The sequence below is a fragment of the Colletes latitarsis genome, chromosome 6 (assembly GCF_051014445.1).
Source record: "Colletes latitarsis isolate SP2378_abdomen chromosome 6, iyColLati1, whole genome shotgun sequence".
In the NCBI taxonomy this organism is placed as follows: domain Eukaryota; kingdom Metazoa; phylum Arthropoda; class Insecta; order Hymenoptera; family Colletidae; genus Colletes; species Colletes latitarsis.
Genome location: NC_135139.1, coordinates 6673224 through 6691061, shown reverse-complemented (window position 1 = coordinate 6691061; position 17838 = coordinate 6673224). Strand labels below are relative to the sequence as shown.

At 35.0% G+C, this 17838-nt stretch overlaps 1 protein-coding gene across 1 annotated transcript; it reads right to left on the bottom strand.

Annotated features, from left to right (window-relative positions):
* Window positions 1-31: 31 nt before the first annotated feature.
* LOC143342820 (uncharacterized) lies at window positions 32-17021 on the bottom strand. Its single transcript, XM_076767085.1, has 7 exons — window positions 16700-17021; window positions 12354-13667; window positions 10275-10427; window positions 10150-10208; window positions 9853-10046; window positions 6548-7009; window positions 32-3998 (listed from the first exon to the last, which is right to left on the bottom strand). The coding sequence occupies exons 1-7, from the start codon at window positions 17019-17021 to the stop codon at window positions 83-85; spliced, it is 6420 nt and encodes a 2139-aa protein (XP_076623200.1). The 3' UTR covers window positions 32-82.
* Between the last annotated feature and the right edge of the window lie 817 nt (window positions 17022-17838).

The following is a 17838-nucleotide window of genomic DNA, read 5'->3' as shown; positions in this document are numbered from 1 at the left end:
TTTTAATTGATTAAAAGAACTACAGACAGAACATTTACAAACACAAACGTGATACAAACGGCACGCACGATGGCGGAACGAATCACGCGACGATGTCGCAGGTGATCGTGAATTGCAAACACCAAAACACAATGGAGCACACGACACCGTAGACGAGAGGCAATACGTTCTCCCTCGAGAACAGTAAACACCGATTCCGCAGTTTTCCGCTGCTCGTTTTCGAAATTTTCTCGCGAAACCTCAGATTTTTACTGTTCGAGATTTTCTGGACGCAACGTATCTGCTCGACCGTCGCGTCTTCCGTTTCGTGGACCAAGAATTCCACCAAGGATCTCGCGTCCTTCAACACAACGCTACTGGACGACTTCCTGGGAATTTCCGAATCGATCTCGCCAAATATACTTTCATCGAGCGGAACGTTCACGCTCGACGTCGAAACAAATTTAGAAATTACGCGTTCGGATTTACTTCGACGATCGATGGACTCTTTACTCGAAGCTGACGCAACTTCCGGCGTCCCCAAGACTTCGGATGCCTCGCGATCGTCGTCACTGTCCAAACGATCGTAGCTTCTCGTTACGACAATATCAAAGTCGTTGCTTTTATACAAGCATTCCAATATTTCTTTACAACTTTCGAAGTCTTTATTCGTCGTCTGTTCCGTCTGATTTTCAAATTCCTTCGACTTATCCTTCAAGTGACGTTTGTACATGTCGATGGCTCTGTACACGTTGCGAGCTTGGATTTCAGCGATCCGAAGAGCCGCCATTGTTTCGCTGGAAATGACCTCAGCAAGTTTATTCGATTCTTTCTCCGCCATTTCGTGCTGGTGACGATTTTCTAAATACTCGAAAGACAGATCTAAAGAGCTAGATGACAATGACGCATTTTGTCCGCAATTCATCGAACATTGTTCGTCACGCTGCGTCTGATTCAACAACCGACCCAACTCGTGACGACACTTTTTCAGCGAACCTCGATCATCCTTACGAATCGTTTTTTCCGATGAATGATTACAATTTTGGCGGGGACATTTCTCTGGGCTCGCAGGAAAATCGACGCGTTCGGTGGCCACCGATTTCGAAACGTAGGAAACTCGTATAGTTTCCGTGAAATTATCGCTGATCGGAAACGAGTTTGTCATCGTGGAAACGTTTCTGGTGTTCTTCGTCAAGTTTTCTGCTTTTTTGGGCATCTTCTCGCGACACTCGCTAGCCACGTGTTTAACCGAAGCGATTTCTGTCTGTGTCCCTATATTCTGACGTTTCGTCGATGCAAAAGCGTTCTCCTCGGGTATAGTTTGCAAGCTTTTTGTTGTGCACCACTGGAAACCAGTATGCGAAAAAGCATCTTTACTATTCTTCTCTGTGCAAGTTGCGATGTTGTGTCTTTTTAATCTGCCTCCACGATTAACAGAATCATCTTCGTTGCTTTCCACGGCTCTTCCCAATTTTCCTTCTTTGTATCGTGGTGTATTTGAATCTTTATTACCGCGAATGCTGGATGAAACGTCGACAGAGCTCGTGGATATCTGCTTCAAACGTCTGCGTATTCTCTGTTTATCTATCAAACACTGTTCAGCTTTGTTCACTAGATCGATATCGACACCTTGGTTATAAAGAAATTCTTTCAGCATAGTCAACGACGTTGTGTGAGGATTCGTTATTGGCTTCTCTACTTTCATGGCCAATGGATTCTTGGATTTCTCGTCTCTAATTGTTGCATTCTTTAACCTTTCCTTCCTGACGATCGATGAATCGTTGGACTTTTCTTTTCTCGTAACTAATACGTCAGACTTTACTTCTTTGGAAGTTGATAGATTCTTCAACATTTCCTCATTGACAGGTGGGTTATTACATACTTCTTCACAGATTGGATTTTGTGAATTTTCTACTTTTACAATTGATGAATCGTTGAACTTTTCTTTTCTCGTAACTAATACATCAAACTTTTCTCCGTTGAAAGTTGATAGATTCTTCAACATTTCCCCATTAGAAGATGGATTCTTAGATACTTTTTCCCAGATTGGATTTTTTAAATTTTCAACTTTCACGATCGATGGATTGTTGGACTTTTCTTCTTCGGAAGTTGATAGATTCTTCAACATTTCCCCATTGACAGGTGAATTATTACATACTTCTTCCCAGATTGGATTTTTTAAATTTTCAACTTTCACGATCGATGGATTGTTGGACTTTTCTTTTCTCGTAATTAATACATCAGACTTTTCTTCTTTGGAAGTTGATAGATTCTTCAACATTTCCCCATCCACAGGTGAATTATTACATACTTCTTCCCAGATTGGATTTTTTAAATTTTCAACTTTCACGATCGATGGATTGTTGGACTTTTCTTTTCTCGTAACTAATACATCAGACTTTACTTCTTTGGAAGTTGATAGATTCTTCAACATTTCCCCATTGACAGGTGAATTATTACATACTTCTTCCCAGATTGGATTTTTTAAATTTTCAACTTTCACGATCGATGGATTGTTGGACTTTTCTTTTCTCGTAACTAATACATCAGACTTTTCTTCTTTGGAACTTGATAGATTCTTCAACATTTCCTCATTGACAGGTGGGTTATAACATACTCCTTCACAGATTGCATTTTTTGAATTTTCTACTTTTACAATTGATGGATTGTTAGAGTTTTCTTTTCTCGTAACTAATACATCAGACTTTTCTTCTTTGGAAGTTGATAGATTCTTCAACATTTCTCCATTGACAGGTGGATTCTTAGATACTTCTTCCCAGATTGGATTTTTTAAATTTTCAAATTTCACGATTGATGGATTGTTAAACTTTTCTTTTCTCGTAACTAATACATCAGACTTTTCTTCTTTGGAAGTTGATAGATTCTTCAACATTTCTTCACTGACAGATGGATTCTTAGATACTTCTTCCCAAATTGGATTTTTTGAATTTTCTACTTTTACAATTGATGGATCGTTGGACTTTTCTCCTCTCACAATTGATACATTATTCGATATTTTTTCTGCGACGATCGACCCAAGTAATGGATTCTTAGACTCTTCTTTAAAAAGTGTTAAATTTTCAGACATTTCTTCTCCGACGACTGATAAATTCTTCTCCTCTCTAACCACTATCGAGTTCGTAGAGTTCTCTTCGTTGCATCGTTGTCGATCCTCGATGCAATTAACAAAAGATACACGTAAATTGCTACGTTTTCTAGACCTTTCGTCTTTCTGTTCCGGATTCGAGGTACACGACGAAGAACCAGAGTTCAAAGATGTTTGACAGCACTTGGAGGATTCGATTCTGGCTACGCAGTCGGAGCTCGAGCTGAAATCCGCCATGCAGCTTGCACTGACCACAGAGACGAAACTCGAATCGGTATTCTGTTGAGAATTTTCGATCTTGACGCTTACTTCCGCATCTGTGGTGACTTCTTTGACATTGGTAAACAACGGAGTAACATCATATGTTAATGTTTGTTCTGGAAGCTTTTCCACTGATCGATGATTTTCGCTATCTTCGGGTCGACTCTTCTTAAGTTGACTCGAGTCGACGTCCCTCGTGGGTTCTTCTTCCTGAATCTTTCTTTCTTCTTTGATCGTTGTTTGTTCCAGGCGAGGAGAATTCGTTTCAACCTGAGTACGATAACAGTTAACTACGTTCTTAGTCTTCTTGTTCCCCCTTTTCTCTATCGGTGTGGATTTTATAATTTCTTCCAATACTCGAAGAACCCTTGATTCCTTCAGAGTCTTCTGTCTAGCGATCTTCTCCCAGGACGATGTCTTCTCACAGTTCTTCGAGCAGGCTCGTTGAGGTTCGTTGTAGCCTTGCGACGCAACTCCCAGCGTTCCTGGTCTTGGCTTGGGTCGCGGACTACCCATCAAGCTCGCGTTGCTTCTTTTTTTTGAAATCTTGCAAACGTCAGTTTCCAGCGTAGGAAAAACGTCCTTCATAGAATACGTTTCCTGGGAAACCTTTTTCTTAAATTCGCTTACCGTTCGACCCTGTTTCGTCTCTCTGAAAGTAAAATTCGAAAAATATCGGATTACATAATCCTTGACCCTGATGTTTTGTTCGTTATTAGTATACACTTATGCTGACCAGATTTATTTGACTCACAAGAAGAGTGCAAATCCTTTGGGTCACCGATTTAGGTGAAACTTTGCACGTTTGTAGATTTAGTCAAATGAAATATACCATTTAAGGCACAACTACTCAATAGTTTTTGAAATATTTATGATTAAAACTTTATTACTGTTTGACTATAGATTTATTTCAAGTAATTACCAAGTACTGTTTTTATTTACGTGCAACATTCGAAGATTCCTACGCTGGGAGTAGGGGTTCAAGTCCCATCCGTAAATATTAGTATTTTTTCAATCTATTTTTTATTTTGTAAAAATTTTTTGCCCATGAAAATATATAGTTTTAAATAAATTGTAAATAAAATTTCTTAATACAGAAATTTATTTTCTACATTTTCTCATAACCCTGGGAAAAATTTTAATGGGGGACTCTGGAGGCCAAAATAGAACGAAAATCAAAAATACCAATTTGTTGATTGAGGTTTCGTTAGAGAGTTATTAACGTTTAATGTTCCGCACGTACTGAATTTTTTTCTCGAAAATGCGCAGGATTTCGGGGATATGTCTTTTCATCAAAAATGATTGCAATTGATCCCCGCAACCGAAAATAATTTTTCCAGAACGATTTAAAATTTTTTAATTTTCTCGAAAAATTTCATATCTTCTCAAATTTTTTTCTAGAAAGCGGGTAAGATTTCAGTGGTATGTCTAATCATCAAAAATGATTGTAATTGACCCCCGCAACCGAAAGTAATTTTTCCAGAACGATTTGAAATTTTTTAATTTTCTCGAAAAATTTCACACTTTCTTGAATTTCTTTCTAGAAAATGGGTAGGATTTCAGTGGTATGTCTAATCATCAAAAATGATTGTAATTGACCTCCGCAACCAAAAATAATTTTTTTAAAACGATTTGAAATTTTTTAATTTAATTTTTTAATAACTTTTTAACGAAGCTTCAGTCAAGAAATTGATATTCTTGATTTTGGTCTTATTTTGGCCTCTAGAATCTCCCATTAAAATTAAACTATAGTTATATTGTAGTTCCAACTATTAAAGGTATAACATAGAAGTCACAGCCGCATGTAACCAGCAGTGATGTAAATACCAAACAGTTGACGAATAAAGCGTAGAAATTTTATATATTTTATTTTTTATTAATAAATTTTATTACTACATTACCCATGGTTGTATTTATTAAATATCAAAACAAATTTTTAAGAAAAACCAACAGAGGGTAGATGCAGAAAGTCGCAAAATTAAAAAATTTCAAGTCATTCTGAAAAAATTATTTTTAGTTGTGGGGGTCAATTACAATCATTTTAAGTGAATACACATACCCCCAAAATCCTACGCACTTTCGAAAAATATAATGTGTGGCCAGAAATGGTAACCTGAAATTTCATGCGTATCTTTAAAACATCATAACTTCTGAACGGGTTGGAGGATTTTAATGTTTCAAAATGCAAACAACGCATATTTTGGTGAAGAATATTTAGAAATTCTAAGAATGTTCGAAAAGTTGTTCCTTAACCCTGGAAAGTGAGAAAAATCCCATAAAAATGGTTCAATTTTCAAACAGCCATAACTTCTATGATAGTGAATATATTTCAATGAAACTTTTTTCTGAAGTAGAGCTCACTAGTACCTACAAAAAAGTATTAAACAACTTTTCTGTACAGGTTCAACCAAATTTAGAAAAAATGAAAAACGAATTTTTAAGGAAAATCGACAGGGGGGTAGCTGTTGAAATTTTTCGACGAAAAAAAAAATTTTTAATTAATTCTAAAAAAATTATTTTCGGTTGCGGGGGTCAATTACAATCATTTTTGGTGAATAGACATACCTCCAAAATCCTACCCACTTTCTAGGAAGAAATTCGAGAGGGTGGGAAAAGTTTTCGACGAAATTAAAAAATTTCAAATTATTTAAAAAGAAAAATTATTTTTAGTTGCAGGGGGTCAATTAGAATCATTTTAGGTGAATACACATATCCCCAAAAACCTATGCATTTGCGAGAAAAAATTCTTTTCGAAAAATATAATGTGTGGCTAGAAATGTTCCTGTAATTTCATTTTCTGTCTCACTTCCTCTTGTGTTCATTTCTGTAACCTGTTAGTAATGTTGTGAGTGTCATGAAGATGGTAATGAGGTTCTAGAACCCCAGAAAAATGAATCGAAAAAATACATGGAATGTAAGGTCTATTCGTATACCACATCTGTGATTATCTTCCTCGTTTTTATATTTCAATTATCCAGCATATTTGATTTTCCGGCATTGCCCCACCCCCGAGTATGCCGGATAATTAAAATTTTACTGTATATGTATTTTTCTGTAAATAGATGAATTAAGCAGATGAACTAAACTGTTCAAAAAATGAAAATGGAATCCCTGATGTCAATAATCTTTTCGTCAAGAGGCGTCGACATGTTTATTCTCCAATTATTTGAAATTTTTTATTCAATATTACGAAACGCTCACTTCGTATTCTCGACCGGTTGATTGACTTTTTCCTTGGCGTGCGCGAACGGGCGATATTTTTGCGTCAACGTCGTCGCGCTACTCGAAGACGGAAGTTTCACCGTTCCACCAGGTCTCCAAACCGGTTGTGGATTGCTAGAGGCGCGATGCTTTTGCCTTGGAGCCAGTTGCTTCGATTGATTGAAATTTGCGCTTAACGTTGGCTTCTTCGCGACCCTTTTTCTCTCATTGTGACGGCCATTGTCGCTCACTTTCTTTTCAACGATTCTGTTTTGAATAGCTTCCACGATTTTCTCTTTCTCGTGATTCCTGGGAGATACGAGTTTCACGGACGCCTTGGATTTCGATTGCTTCAACGGATTATTCGAATTAAAGGCGACAGACATCTGCGTTTCGATAGAACTCTTTTTCCTCGTCGGATTTAGATCCGCCATTTTTGATCGAACGACTCCGTACTTCTGTCTGAAATTTTGTCAATGTCTTTGTTAATGTTGTACCAATGTCTTGTAAACAAGAAAAACTAGAGAATAACAAAATACAACAAGGAAGAATAGTGCAGGAATATTTTTATGCAAGACTCGAAGCATTTGATGGAATAGTTTTCAAATATCTCTACAATGTGTCTACAAAAGTACACTTCTGATTATAACACTACGTTATAAATGGCAAATTACACTAGTCAATAACAAATATGTATTCTTTATTTAAGCAATCTATTCTAGTCCCTCTTTACTTTTTTGTACGAGCCTTTAATTTTTGTAAACTATTTTGTACTTAACACTAAACCTACCGCGATCGGTCAAATGACCAGTTTCAAAATTTCGTTTAGAATTTCTAACACAGTATATTATTTTAGCACCATTTAACTTCATGACTTTTCTTATAGCATACGTACAATGAATTTTACAATATTCACTTTTATTCTTATTGTCTTTTTTCCGAGAAAAATATATAATCTGTCTTGCCTACCACGACCGGTCATCTGACCAGTTGATTTATATTTGAACTGGACAAAATTTGGTACCAAATTCTGGTTAACTTCCGATATATCAGTTTCCACTGTCTTAGAACAGATTAACAACGCGTATTAAAAATAGTTAAACTTTAGGCGCGTACAGTTCCGAAACTATTAATGTTTTATTAATTATTGAGGCATTGTTAGAAGCGGCAAAGCCTCCCCTTTAAAATGGCTTTTGGTTTTTGTCGATCCGACGTTCCGTTTTCGAGATATCGTAATTTATGTAAAAGGTAATTTTTTAAATTCCGCTGCCTCTCGCTATTAATGCGTATTAAAAATACTAAAAGTTTAGACGCGTGCAGTTCCGAAACTATTAGTGTTTTATTAATTATTGAGGCATTTTCAGAAGCGGCAAAGCCTCCCCTTTAAAATGGCTTTTGGTTTTTGTCGATCCGACGTTCCGTTTTCGAGATATCGTAATTTATGTAAAAGATAATTTTTTAAATTCCATTGTATCTCGCTATTAATGCGTATTAAAGATACTAAAAGTTTAGACGCGTGCAGTTCCGAAACTATTAGTGTTTTATTAATTATTGAGACATTTTCAGAAGCGGCAAAGCCTCCCCTTTAAAATGGCTTTTGGTTTTTGTCGATCCGACGTTCCGTTTTCGAGATATCGTAATTTATGTAAAAGGTAATTTTTTAAATTCCGCTGCCTCTCGCTATTAATGCGTATTAAAAATACTAAAAGTTTAGACGCGTGCAGTTCCGAAACTATTAGTGTTTTATTAATTATTGAGGCATTTTCAGAAGCGGCAAAGCCTCCCCTTTAAAATGGCTTTTGGTTTTTGTCGATCCGACGTTCCGTTTTCGAGATATCGTAATTTATGTAAAAGATAATTTTTTAAATTCCATTGTATCTCGCTATTAATGCGTATTAAAGATACTAAAAGTTTAGACGCGTGCAGTTCCGAAACTATTAGTGTTTTATTAATTATTGAGGCATTTTCAGAAGCGGCAAAGCCTCCCCTTTAAAATGGCTTTTGGTTTTTGTCGATCCGACTTTCCGTTTCGAAGATATCGCAATTTATGTAAATGGTAATTTTTTTAATTCGACTATCTCTGTCTTCGTCTATCGGAGTCGGACTTCCTTGTCGCACGTGCGTGGTGCTGACCTACGCCGCGTACGTGACTGTCGTGACCTAGTTTCGGGGCGTAGTATTTCCAAGAATTTACTACGCATTGATCAATGAACTCGCGAGCGCAACAGTGAAACGTAAACAAACTTCGAACCCTTATATCTCCGTAACTAGCCACCGCATCGACTTGAAACTAAAATCGCTATATCTCTGGAACTAATAAAGCTATCGACTCGTACAAACGCTCATTTTAAAGGGCTTTTCATTCTTTACCTAATGATCATATCACCTACTATAATTTATGCTGTCTTCCATGTTTATTTTAACATTTACTTTGACTTTATATGTTTAAAGAAGTTTAAGAAATTCCTATTGATCATACGACTGATGTGGGATAAAACTTTATTATAAATTGTTTATTTAATTGAAAATTAATTTAAATACAGGATGTTGGCGTAATTACTAGCCAGAACTTTTTTTTAAATAGTTATTTTCTCTAGAACTAACTACGGTATCGACTTGGAACAAAATTCATTTCCAAGGGTGTTTTATCTTCTATTCGATGAAAATTAAAAAATTTTTAACATACAAGAGAAGGATATCTTACGAGTAAACATCAAAACGCAACTTTCTATACATATAATGCTAAAATTAGAAGTACGTTGCCTTGTAAAAGAGAAAAAGAAAGATTGGTCATTTGACCGCTCATGGTAGGAATGGGTATACACGAAGTGCTGGTAGGTTTAGTGTTAATATCCAATATAACATATCCTTTACTGTATGTCTAGTTTGCACAGTAAAAGTAGAGACTAATATACTGGTTATTTCATTTTAGTAGACGAATAATTTATACATGTATTGTAAGATATAATACGATTTAAATTTCTCCTGATACATGTTTTCAAAAAACAAAAAACACACTCTTTAAAACGTAACGTACCTTGGTTTTAGAATAGGTTTAGATTTTGTTCACTTTTATATTATATGTAAACGTTATGAAAATGTTAGTTAATTACTTGAAATACGTTTAAACTATCTCTATATACTTGTCTACATTTACTGTACTATAAAAATTAATTCACACCATTAACAGAAGACCCATTGAAAAAAACAAAAAAAACTAAATTTGACAAAGTAAGCACATTGTCTGACTTCAAATACACTCGAAGTATTTCTGTTTCCTTATCTAAATTTATTATAAAAATTACTTTTTATCATTAGCAGACGATGCATTCGTTCCACGACAATTTGTCAATTTACATTGTTGCAGATTTTGAACATTTTCCTTCTCTTCGTTTATGGTCATTACACATTTGATCAATTTGAAAATGGATCCGATCGCGCAACTTATTTCGCATGTCCAGCGATCCCAAAACGAAACATCTTCGTTCAAAGTTCCCCTCTATCACAAATTAAACGATTATTTACATCTAAATTATATTAAAAAATGATACTAAATTCTATATTAAATGATACTAAATTCTTTGTCGCGTTCTAAACATTACTTTTTTATTTCCACCTTGTTCTCGAACGAATTCCGATTGCATGCTATTTAACTGGCGTTCTGTAATTAGAACAAATTAATAATCTGCAGAATATGACTATCTTTGCACAAATAAAATATCCGCACCGTGTTCTTCGATTATTAGTTTATTCTGGTTTACTGCATTCACTAGCTGAATAACATGTTTCGAAAACAGTTTGGTAATTTTTATTTCAGCTTTGTAGCTATCACTCGAACCGCAAATGTAATTCCTGCACCTGTTGAAAACAACTTTTAAACCTATTTAAAAATTAGTAACAAAACCGGAGCTTCCAAAAATACGATTGAATGTAAGATTTTTGAAGAAGTTAAATTGTACATGAAATAACTGGCTCATATTTATACAGTTTAATTAAAAAATAATCGCGTTGTCTCAGAATCCGATTTAAAAACAATCAACTAATTATCGAACCTCTCAAAAAAATTTTAATGAGAGATTCTAGAGGCCAAAATAAGACGAAAATCAAGAATACCAATTTGTTGATGGAGGCTTCGTTAAAAAGTTATTAACGTTTAAACTTCCGCCCGTACTGAATTTTTTTCTAGAAACTGGATAGAATTTTGGGGGTAGGTCAATTTACTAAAAATTATTATAATTGACCACCGCAACCGAAAATAATTTTTCCAAAACGATTTGAAATTTTTTAATTTTGTCGAAAAAGTCAACCTACTCCAATTTTTTTTCTCGAAACTGGTTAGGAATTTGAGGGTATGTCTATTCACCAAAAATGATTGTAATTGACTCTCCTAGCTAAAACTATTTTTTTTAGAACGATTTAAAATTTTTTTTTTCGTCGAAAAATTTAGGCACCTACCCCCCGACGATTTTTCTTAAAAATTCGTTTTTCATTTTTAATAATTTTGTTTGACGCCCTACAGAAAAGTTGTCTAATACTTTTTTGTAGGTACCCATGAGCTCTACTTCAGAAAAAAGTTTCATTAAAATATGTTCACTATTGTAGGAGTTATGGCTGTTTGATAATTGGACCATTTTTATTGGATTTTTCTCATTTTTCGGGATTAAGGAACAACTTTTCGGAAATTCTTAGAATTTCTACATATTCTCCATTAAAATACGCGTTGTTTGCTTTTTTAAACATTAAAATCGTCCAATCCGTCCAGGAGTTATGACGTTTTAAAGATTCGCATGAAATTTTGGGCTGACATTTCTGGCCAGAAATTATATTTTCGGTAAGGAATTTTTTTTTCGAAAGTGCGTAGGATTTCGGGAATATGTCTATTGACCAAAAATGCTTGCAATTAACCCCTGCAACTAAAAATAATTTTTTTAAGACGATTCGAAAGTCTTTTTTTTCACCCAAAACTTTCAGCACCTCCACGAATTTTTTTCTCGAAAGTGGGTAGGATTTTGGGGGTATGTGTATTCACCAAAAATGATTGTAATTGACCCCCGCAACCGAAAATAATTTTTCCAGAACGATTTGAAATTTTTTAATTTACTCGAAAAATTTCATATCTTCTGGAATTTTTTTCTAAAAAGCGGGTAAGATTTCGGAGGTATGTCTATTGACCAAAAATAATTGTAATTGACCCCCACAACCGAAAATAATTTTTCCAGAACGATTTGAAATTTTTTATTTAATTTTTTAATAACTTACTAACTTATTAACGAAGCCTCAGTCAAGAAATTGATATTCTTGATTTTCGTCTTATTTTGGTCTCTAGAATCCCCCATTAAAATTTTTCCCAGGTGTGGCCGAACACCCTGTATAAAATTTCTGTATTTGTATGAGCATCGAAGACGTTAAATAAATAGATAAATATTAGAAACTGATGAAAATGGAGAAAAGCAGCATAAAATAAAATTTTATCACATTTACCCCCTTTTTTAATGGAACCACATACTTCATACTTGTACATTTACATTATTTTGTTCCAAAGAGATAAATAATCATTTCACCTCGCGACAATATTTGTAACTCATAGTGCATTTTATATGATATTATCATTTACTTTTTAACGCGTTAAAGCACGTGTCATTAGTAAATTTGAAGAATATCAATTTCGTACAGAATTCTAGAAATATACATTTATTTTTTTTATCAAACTTTCCAAAAGAAGAAGTCGTAAATTACACAAAAAAATAAATGACTTTCTTATACCTGTCGATGGTGCTATTCAAAAGTTGTAGCGTCATTTTCGAACAAAGAGAATCGACTGAAACGCCGCCATGTTGCTTCGCCCTGATGCACTCCATCCTTTGCCAATCGCTAGACAGATGCTCGTGTATTTCCATCAAAAGTTTACATATTTTTACATCGCCGTTATTAACATTCAGTTGATTCCTTTCTCTATCGATCGTTCTATCCTCCAAATTTTTTATCGCGAACCTTGTCGTTCCCTTTTCGAAACCTCGATCCTTAGCTATTTCCGACTCGTTGATTTTCGACATTTGACTATTATTCGTATCAACGATACCGTTTTTCTCAGTTTCTCGCTTATCGATAATCATTTTCTTATTCTTTTCGTCCGTATTTACGTTCCTTCTCTCAGAATTCGATTTCCTTTCTCTCAGATCGACTACTGTATTCTCCATCGACGACACATCGGTCTCCGAACGTCCGTAAATGCTGGATTGATCGGAATCGAGCATCAATTTCGAAATCCCACTTTCACTCGAACTTACGGAGTTTCCGTAATGAGTGTCACTGTTGAACACGTTCGATTCGCGCGAAGAACTCGAAACGACGCTTTGGTTTTCTCCCTCGAGCGTCGTTGGATCCTCTTCCTCGAGCATCTTCTTCGAAACGGCGTCGTTCGCCATTTTTTCACCATTCGACCGATCTTCCTGCTTTCTCTTTAAACCTGATCTTTCGCTTTCTTTCAGAATCGTAACGGAATTTAAATTGTCGATTTCAAATTGTTTCGAACTTCGATCGAGCTTTTGTCGATCCCGAGTCGGTTGACCCGAGTCCCCGTTTTGCAAGACACCGGAAGCAGACTTGTAAAAGCTTTCCTCGCGATCTTTCTCATTTTTCCGCGGACATTCTACGCTACTATCGCCGATTTCGCATACCTCTTCTGCTTTCTTCGATCTCACCTTGGTAAACAGATAAATATCTTCTTCCAAGACCGAGGATTTCGACGTTTCGTCGTCCTCCTTCGGGAAAGATCTCATCGAGCTTCCGTCTCGACTCGCGTCGGAGAATCGTCTATTGAAACCTAGCGGCTGTTCCTTGTTACCGGGATAGATCTCTATTAACTCGACCGGACAACTAAAGAGAGCAGCTCCAATGGTTCTGTCTTCTGTGTTTCGTGTGCTGTTTGGAGACAATTGGCTCTCTTGGGTTTTGGAAGGGCAAGCGTTTCTCTCGCGTACCGTGAAATCCAAGGAATTAGGAGCCATCGTGTTGACATCGTGGTCGTAGTTTTCTTTGGAATCTTTGTCCCTTCGGTTTGGAGAGTCACGAGACGACGTTGCATGTTTTTGAGAGTCGATATAACCACTGCCATGCGTACCTGTTTAACAATGTTTGCGATATAGTATATGCGATAAGACTGACTAAATTGCATATTATTGGTTTGGCAACTATGTAATTGCGGATTTCACTAATACAGTGTGCGACAAAATGATAACACTCCCTGAAAATATACTAGTTCCTTAATTTTAAACGATTATTTTACTATGGTTTATATGTTTAGAGTGTTTAATAGGTAAATAAAGCTTTTATTTAATGATGTTACAAACTATCGTAAAATAAGTGCGACAAAATGATAGCACACCCTGAAAGTATATTAATTCCTTAATTTTAAAAGATTATTTTAGTATACTTTATATGTTTAGAGTGTTTAATGGGTATAACAAATTATTTTAGTCGATTAACAAAAGCAACGAAAGCTTTTATTTAATGATGTTATAAAGTGACGTAAAATAAGTGCGACAAAATGATAACACTCCCTGAAAGTATATTAATTCCTTAATTTTAAATGATTATTTTACTATGGTTTATATGTTTAGAGTGTTTAATAGCTATAACAAATTATTTTAGTCGATTAACAAAAACAACGAAAGCTTTTATTTAATGATGTTACAAAGTAAAATAGGCGTGACAAAATGATAGCACTCTCTTGCTATAACGTAGAATACACGTCGCTAATGTTATTATTAATACTTCGTGTGTCCTCCTTTATTGTGTACAATTTGGAGTAAACGTTTTGGGATGGATTTGTATAGCTTTTTTATATACTTTCGAATTATTGTATTCCAATTTTGTATTATACATACCTGTGGAAAATTTTAATGGGAGATTCCAGAGGCCAAAATAAGACGAAAATCAAGAATAACAATTTCTTGACTGAGGCTTCGTTAAGAAGTTATTAAAAAATGAAATTATAAAATTTCAAATCATTCTGAAGAAATTATTTTTAGTTGCAGGGGTCAATTGCAAGCATTTTTGGTGAATAAACAAAATGAAAAAATAAAATGTCATAACTCCTGAACGGATTGGAGGATTTTAATTTTTCAAAATGCAAACGACACGGATTTTAGTGGGGAATATGTAGAAATTCTAACAATATTGAAAAAGTTGTTCCTTAATCCCGAAAAATGAGAAAAACCCAATAAAAACGGTCCAATTTTCAAACAGCCATAACTCCTACAATAGTGAACATATTTTAATGAAACTTTTTTCTAAAGTAGAGCTCATGGGTACCTACAAAAAAGTATTAGACAACTTTTCCGTACAATGTCAAACAAAATTATTAAAAATGAAAAACGAATTTTTAAGAAAAATCGACGGGGGTTAGGGTGCCTAAATTCTTCGACGAAAAAAAAGATTTCAAATCGTTCTGGAAAAATTATTTTCGATTGCGATAGTCAATTACAATCATTTTTGGTCAATACACATAGCCCCGAAATCCTAACCACTTTCGAGAAAAAAATTCGAGTAGGTGCCTATATTTTACGTCGAAAAAAAAAAAATTTCAGATCGTTCTGGAAAAATTATTTTCGGTTGCGGGGGTCAATTACAATAATTTTTGGTGAGTAGACCTACCGTCGAAATCCTTCCCATTTTCTAGAAAAAAATTCAGTACGTGCAAAAATTCATAACGTGAGTTATTAAACGTTAATAACTTTTGAATGAAGCCATCAACAAATTAGTATTTTTGATTTTCGTCTTATTTTGGCCTCTAGAATCTCCCATTAAAATTTTTCCCAAGGCCGAATACCCTGTATAATAGACATTTTGTTACGGTGTTTAATAATATTATCTGGAATAATATTGAATTATATATTTCTATATAATCCAAAAACAAAATATTTTTCAATATAAATTGTCTAAGAAAATAATATATATCAAATAACTTCTAATTTATTTTACTACATTTGTGTGAGACAATTACATGTAAAACATTGCAGAAACCAATTAAATAAACATAAATATAAAATTAAGTAGACATAGTAAAAGTAATTACAAAATATTCTATACAGTATTAAAATGAGAGAATTTTGTAATATTTTTCTGTGCAAACCGCACTTTGATATCTTTAATGGTTCAAAAGTTATACTAAAATGTCACTAAAATTTTTTATCTGGCCCACTGTGCAGCAGCGTAACGATTTAACCCGGTATTGGATATTACGGTAAAATCGAAATAAAATTTATAAAAGGGCAAATGAATAGTGAACGATATATTGAAATGATAAATGAACAACTAAACAGATATGCTGTAAGAATTACTGGAAATAAATACATTTTACAAAATAATACCACAATTCATACAGCGAAAGCGGTAAAGAAATACTTTTCTTCGCAAAACATACTTTGAATTGGCCAGCAAGATCCACCTCAACATTATTGAAAATTATTGGGGACATCTTGTCAGAGCCGTATACCAAAATGGCAGACAATTTCAAAATATTAACGATTTAAAACAGTGCATTTTGAACAAGTTGGAGAATATTAGCCAAGAAAGTATTAAACAATTGTATAAATCTTTATCAAACAGATTAATTGAAATTATTAGATGTAAAGGAGATTCTACAAAACATTAAGCATTAATTTTTATTCATTAATTGTTTTATGTTTAATGTCTTTCGTTAAGTGTGCTATCATTTTGTCCCTTTATATCTTGCCAATAATTGTATTTCTTTAAATAAAAATAGATAGATTCAGTTCATTTCATTTCATTCATACGCCAAAAAAGTATTAAACAATTGTATAAATCTTTATCAAACAGATTGATTGAAATTATTAGACGTAAAGGAGATTCTACAAAACATTAAGCATTAATTTTTATTCATTAATTGTTTTATGTTTAAAGTTTTTCGTTAAGTGTGCTATCATTTTGTCCCTTTATATCTTGTCAATAATTGTATTTCTTTGAATAAAAATAGATAGATTCAGTTCATTTCATTTCATTCATACGTATCAACAAGGACAGTCTGAAAATATATGCTGAATTTGTAATGTTTAACAAGTAAAAATTACAATAATTTGGAAGTGTGCTATCTTTTTGTCCCGGAGTGTATATCAGTCAGTGGAAACCTACTGTTTCTTGGTTCCTTCTTCTTCAACGTTGTTTTTGAATGCAATTTTGCTACGGTGGTGCCCGAGGACACATTCTTTCCTTGTAGACGAGAGACGCTCCTCGATGTTACCGTAAGAGTTATCTCGTGCTCCTCTTCCGGAGGCAGATTCTGAAGATTCTGAAGCAACGCTTCGTTTCTCGAAAAGTTCTGGTTTCTCGCGAGACATCCATTCACCTTCGAAAGTTGTCGGAGAAGACGCGCCTCGGCGTGTAAAGTTCCATTGCGCGTCGGATCGTCCGCGTCAAAGTTTGCGAACGGGGACGTCGACAACACGGAATTCATCGTCACGGCAATATTACAAAATGGCGAAAGGGACCAGTGACAAAATAAAAAACAGATTACGAACTGTTCCGTACGGAAAACATAATTTTGTTAGCGAGGGTTAAGGCAAATTTTAGAACGTCGCCATCGCGCTTGTGCTATCAAATGTTCTCCACGGTTGGCCAGGTTCGAATTACGGGAAACATTCGCGAAACGCTCGAGCGTTTCATCTTCGACTAACTTTGCACAGTTTTCCTTCGTCGGTTAAGTCGGACGTTGGCCACGATCGAAACCTTCGATAGAAAATTCGTGATCAGTTTTATTTTGTTTCTGGCACAGGCAATATTTTCGATCAAAACATGTTTTACGCGGGTTAAAAGCGCCCAACGAAGCTTCGTTTGGAAAGTGAAACGAGGATCCTAGGATTATTCTCGGAACTGGCGAGGGTTTTCGAAGGTTTCCCGAGTTGCAACAAGCTACACTGTTCGCCGACATTTCTGCCATTATACCCGGAAACATCGTCAGCGTCCAAGGTACATAATCGAGAAGAGATCAAACGTATCAACGGATTGTCGGTTTTCGTCGAAGCCACGAAACAACGGACAGAGGGCAAAGAGTATTCGCAGAAAATTGATAAATTCAAAGAGATAACATCGCCGTCTCGTCGTGAGAGGTACGGAAGCTGTAAAATGGCGCGCTCGAAAGCGTAACAGGACGATTAACCTTACAAGCGATGGGATTTCGAACCCTTCGAATCACTTCGGGACCATAATATGGCTAAAAACTCGAATTACTTCTAATGTGATTTGAAGCTTTAAGAGTCTTGAAAATTTTGATT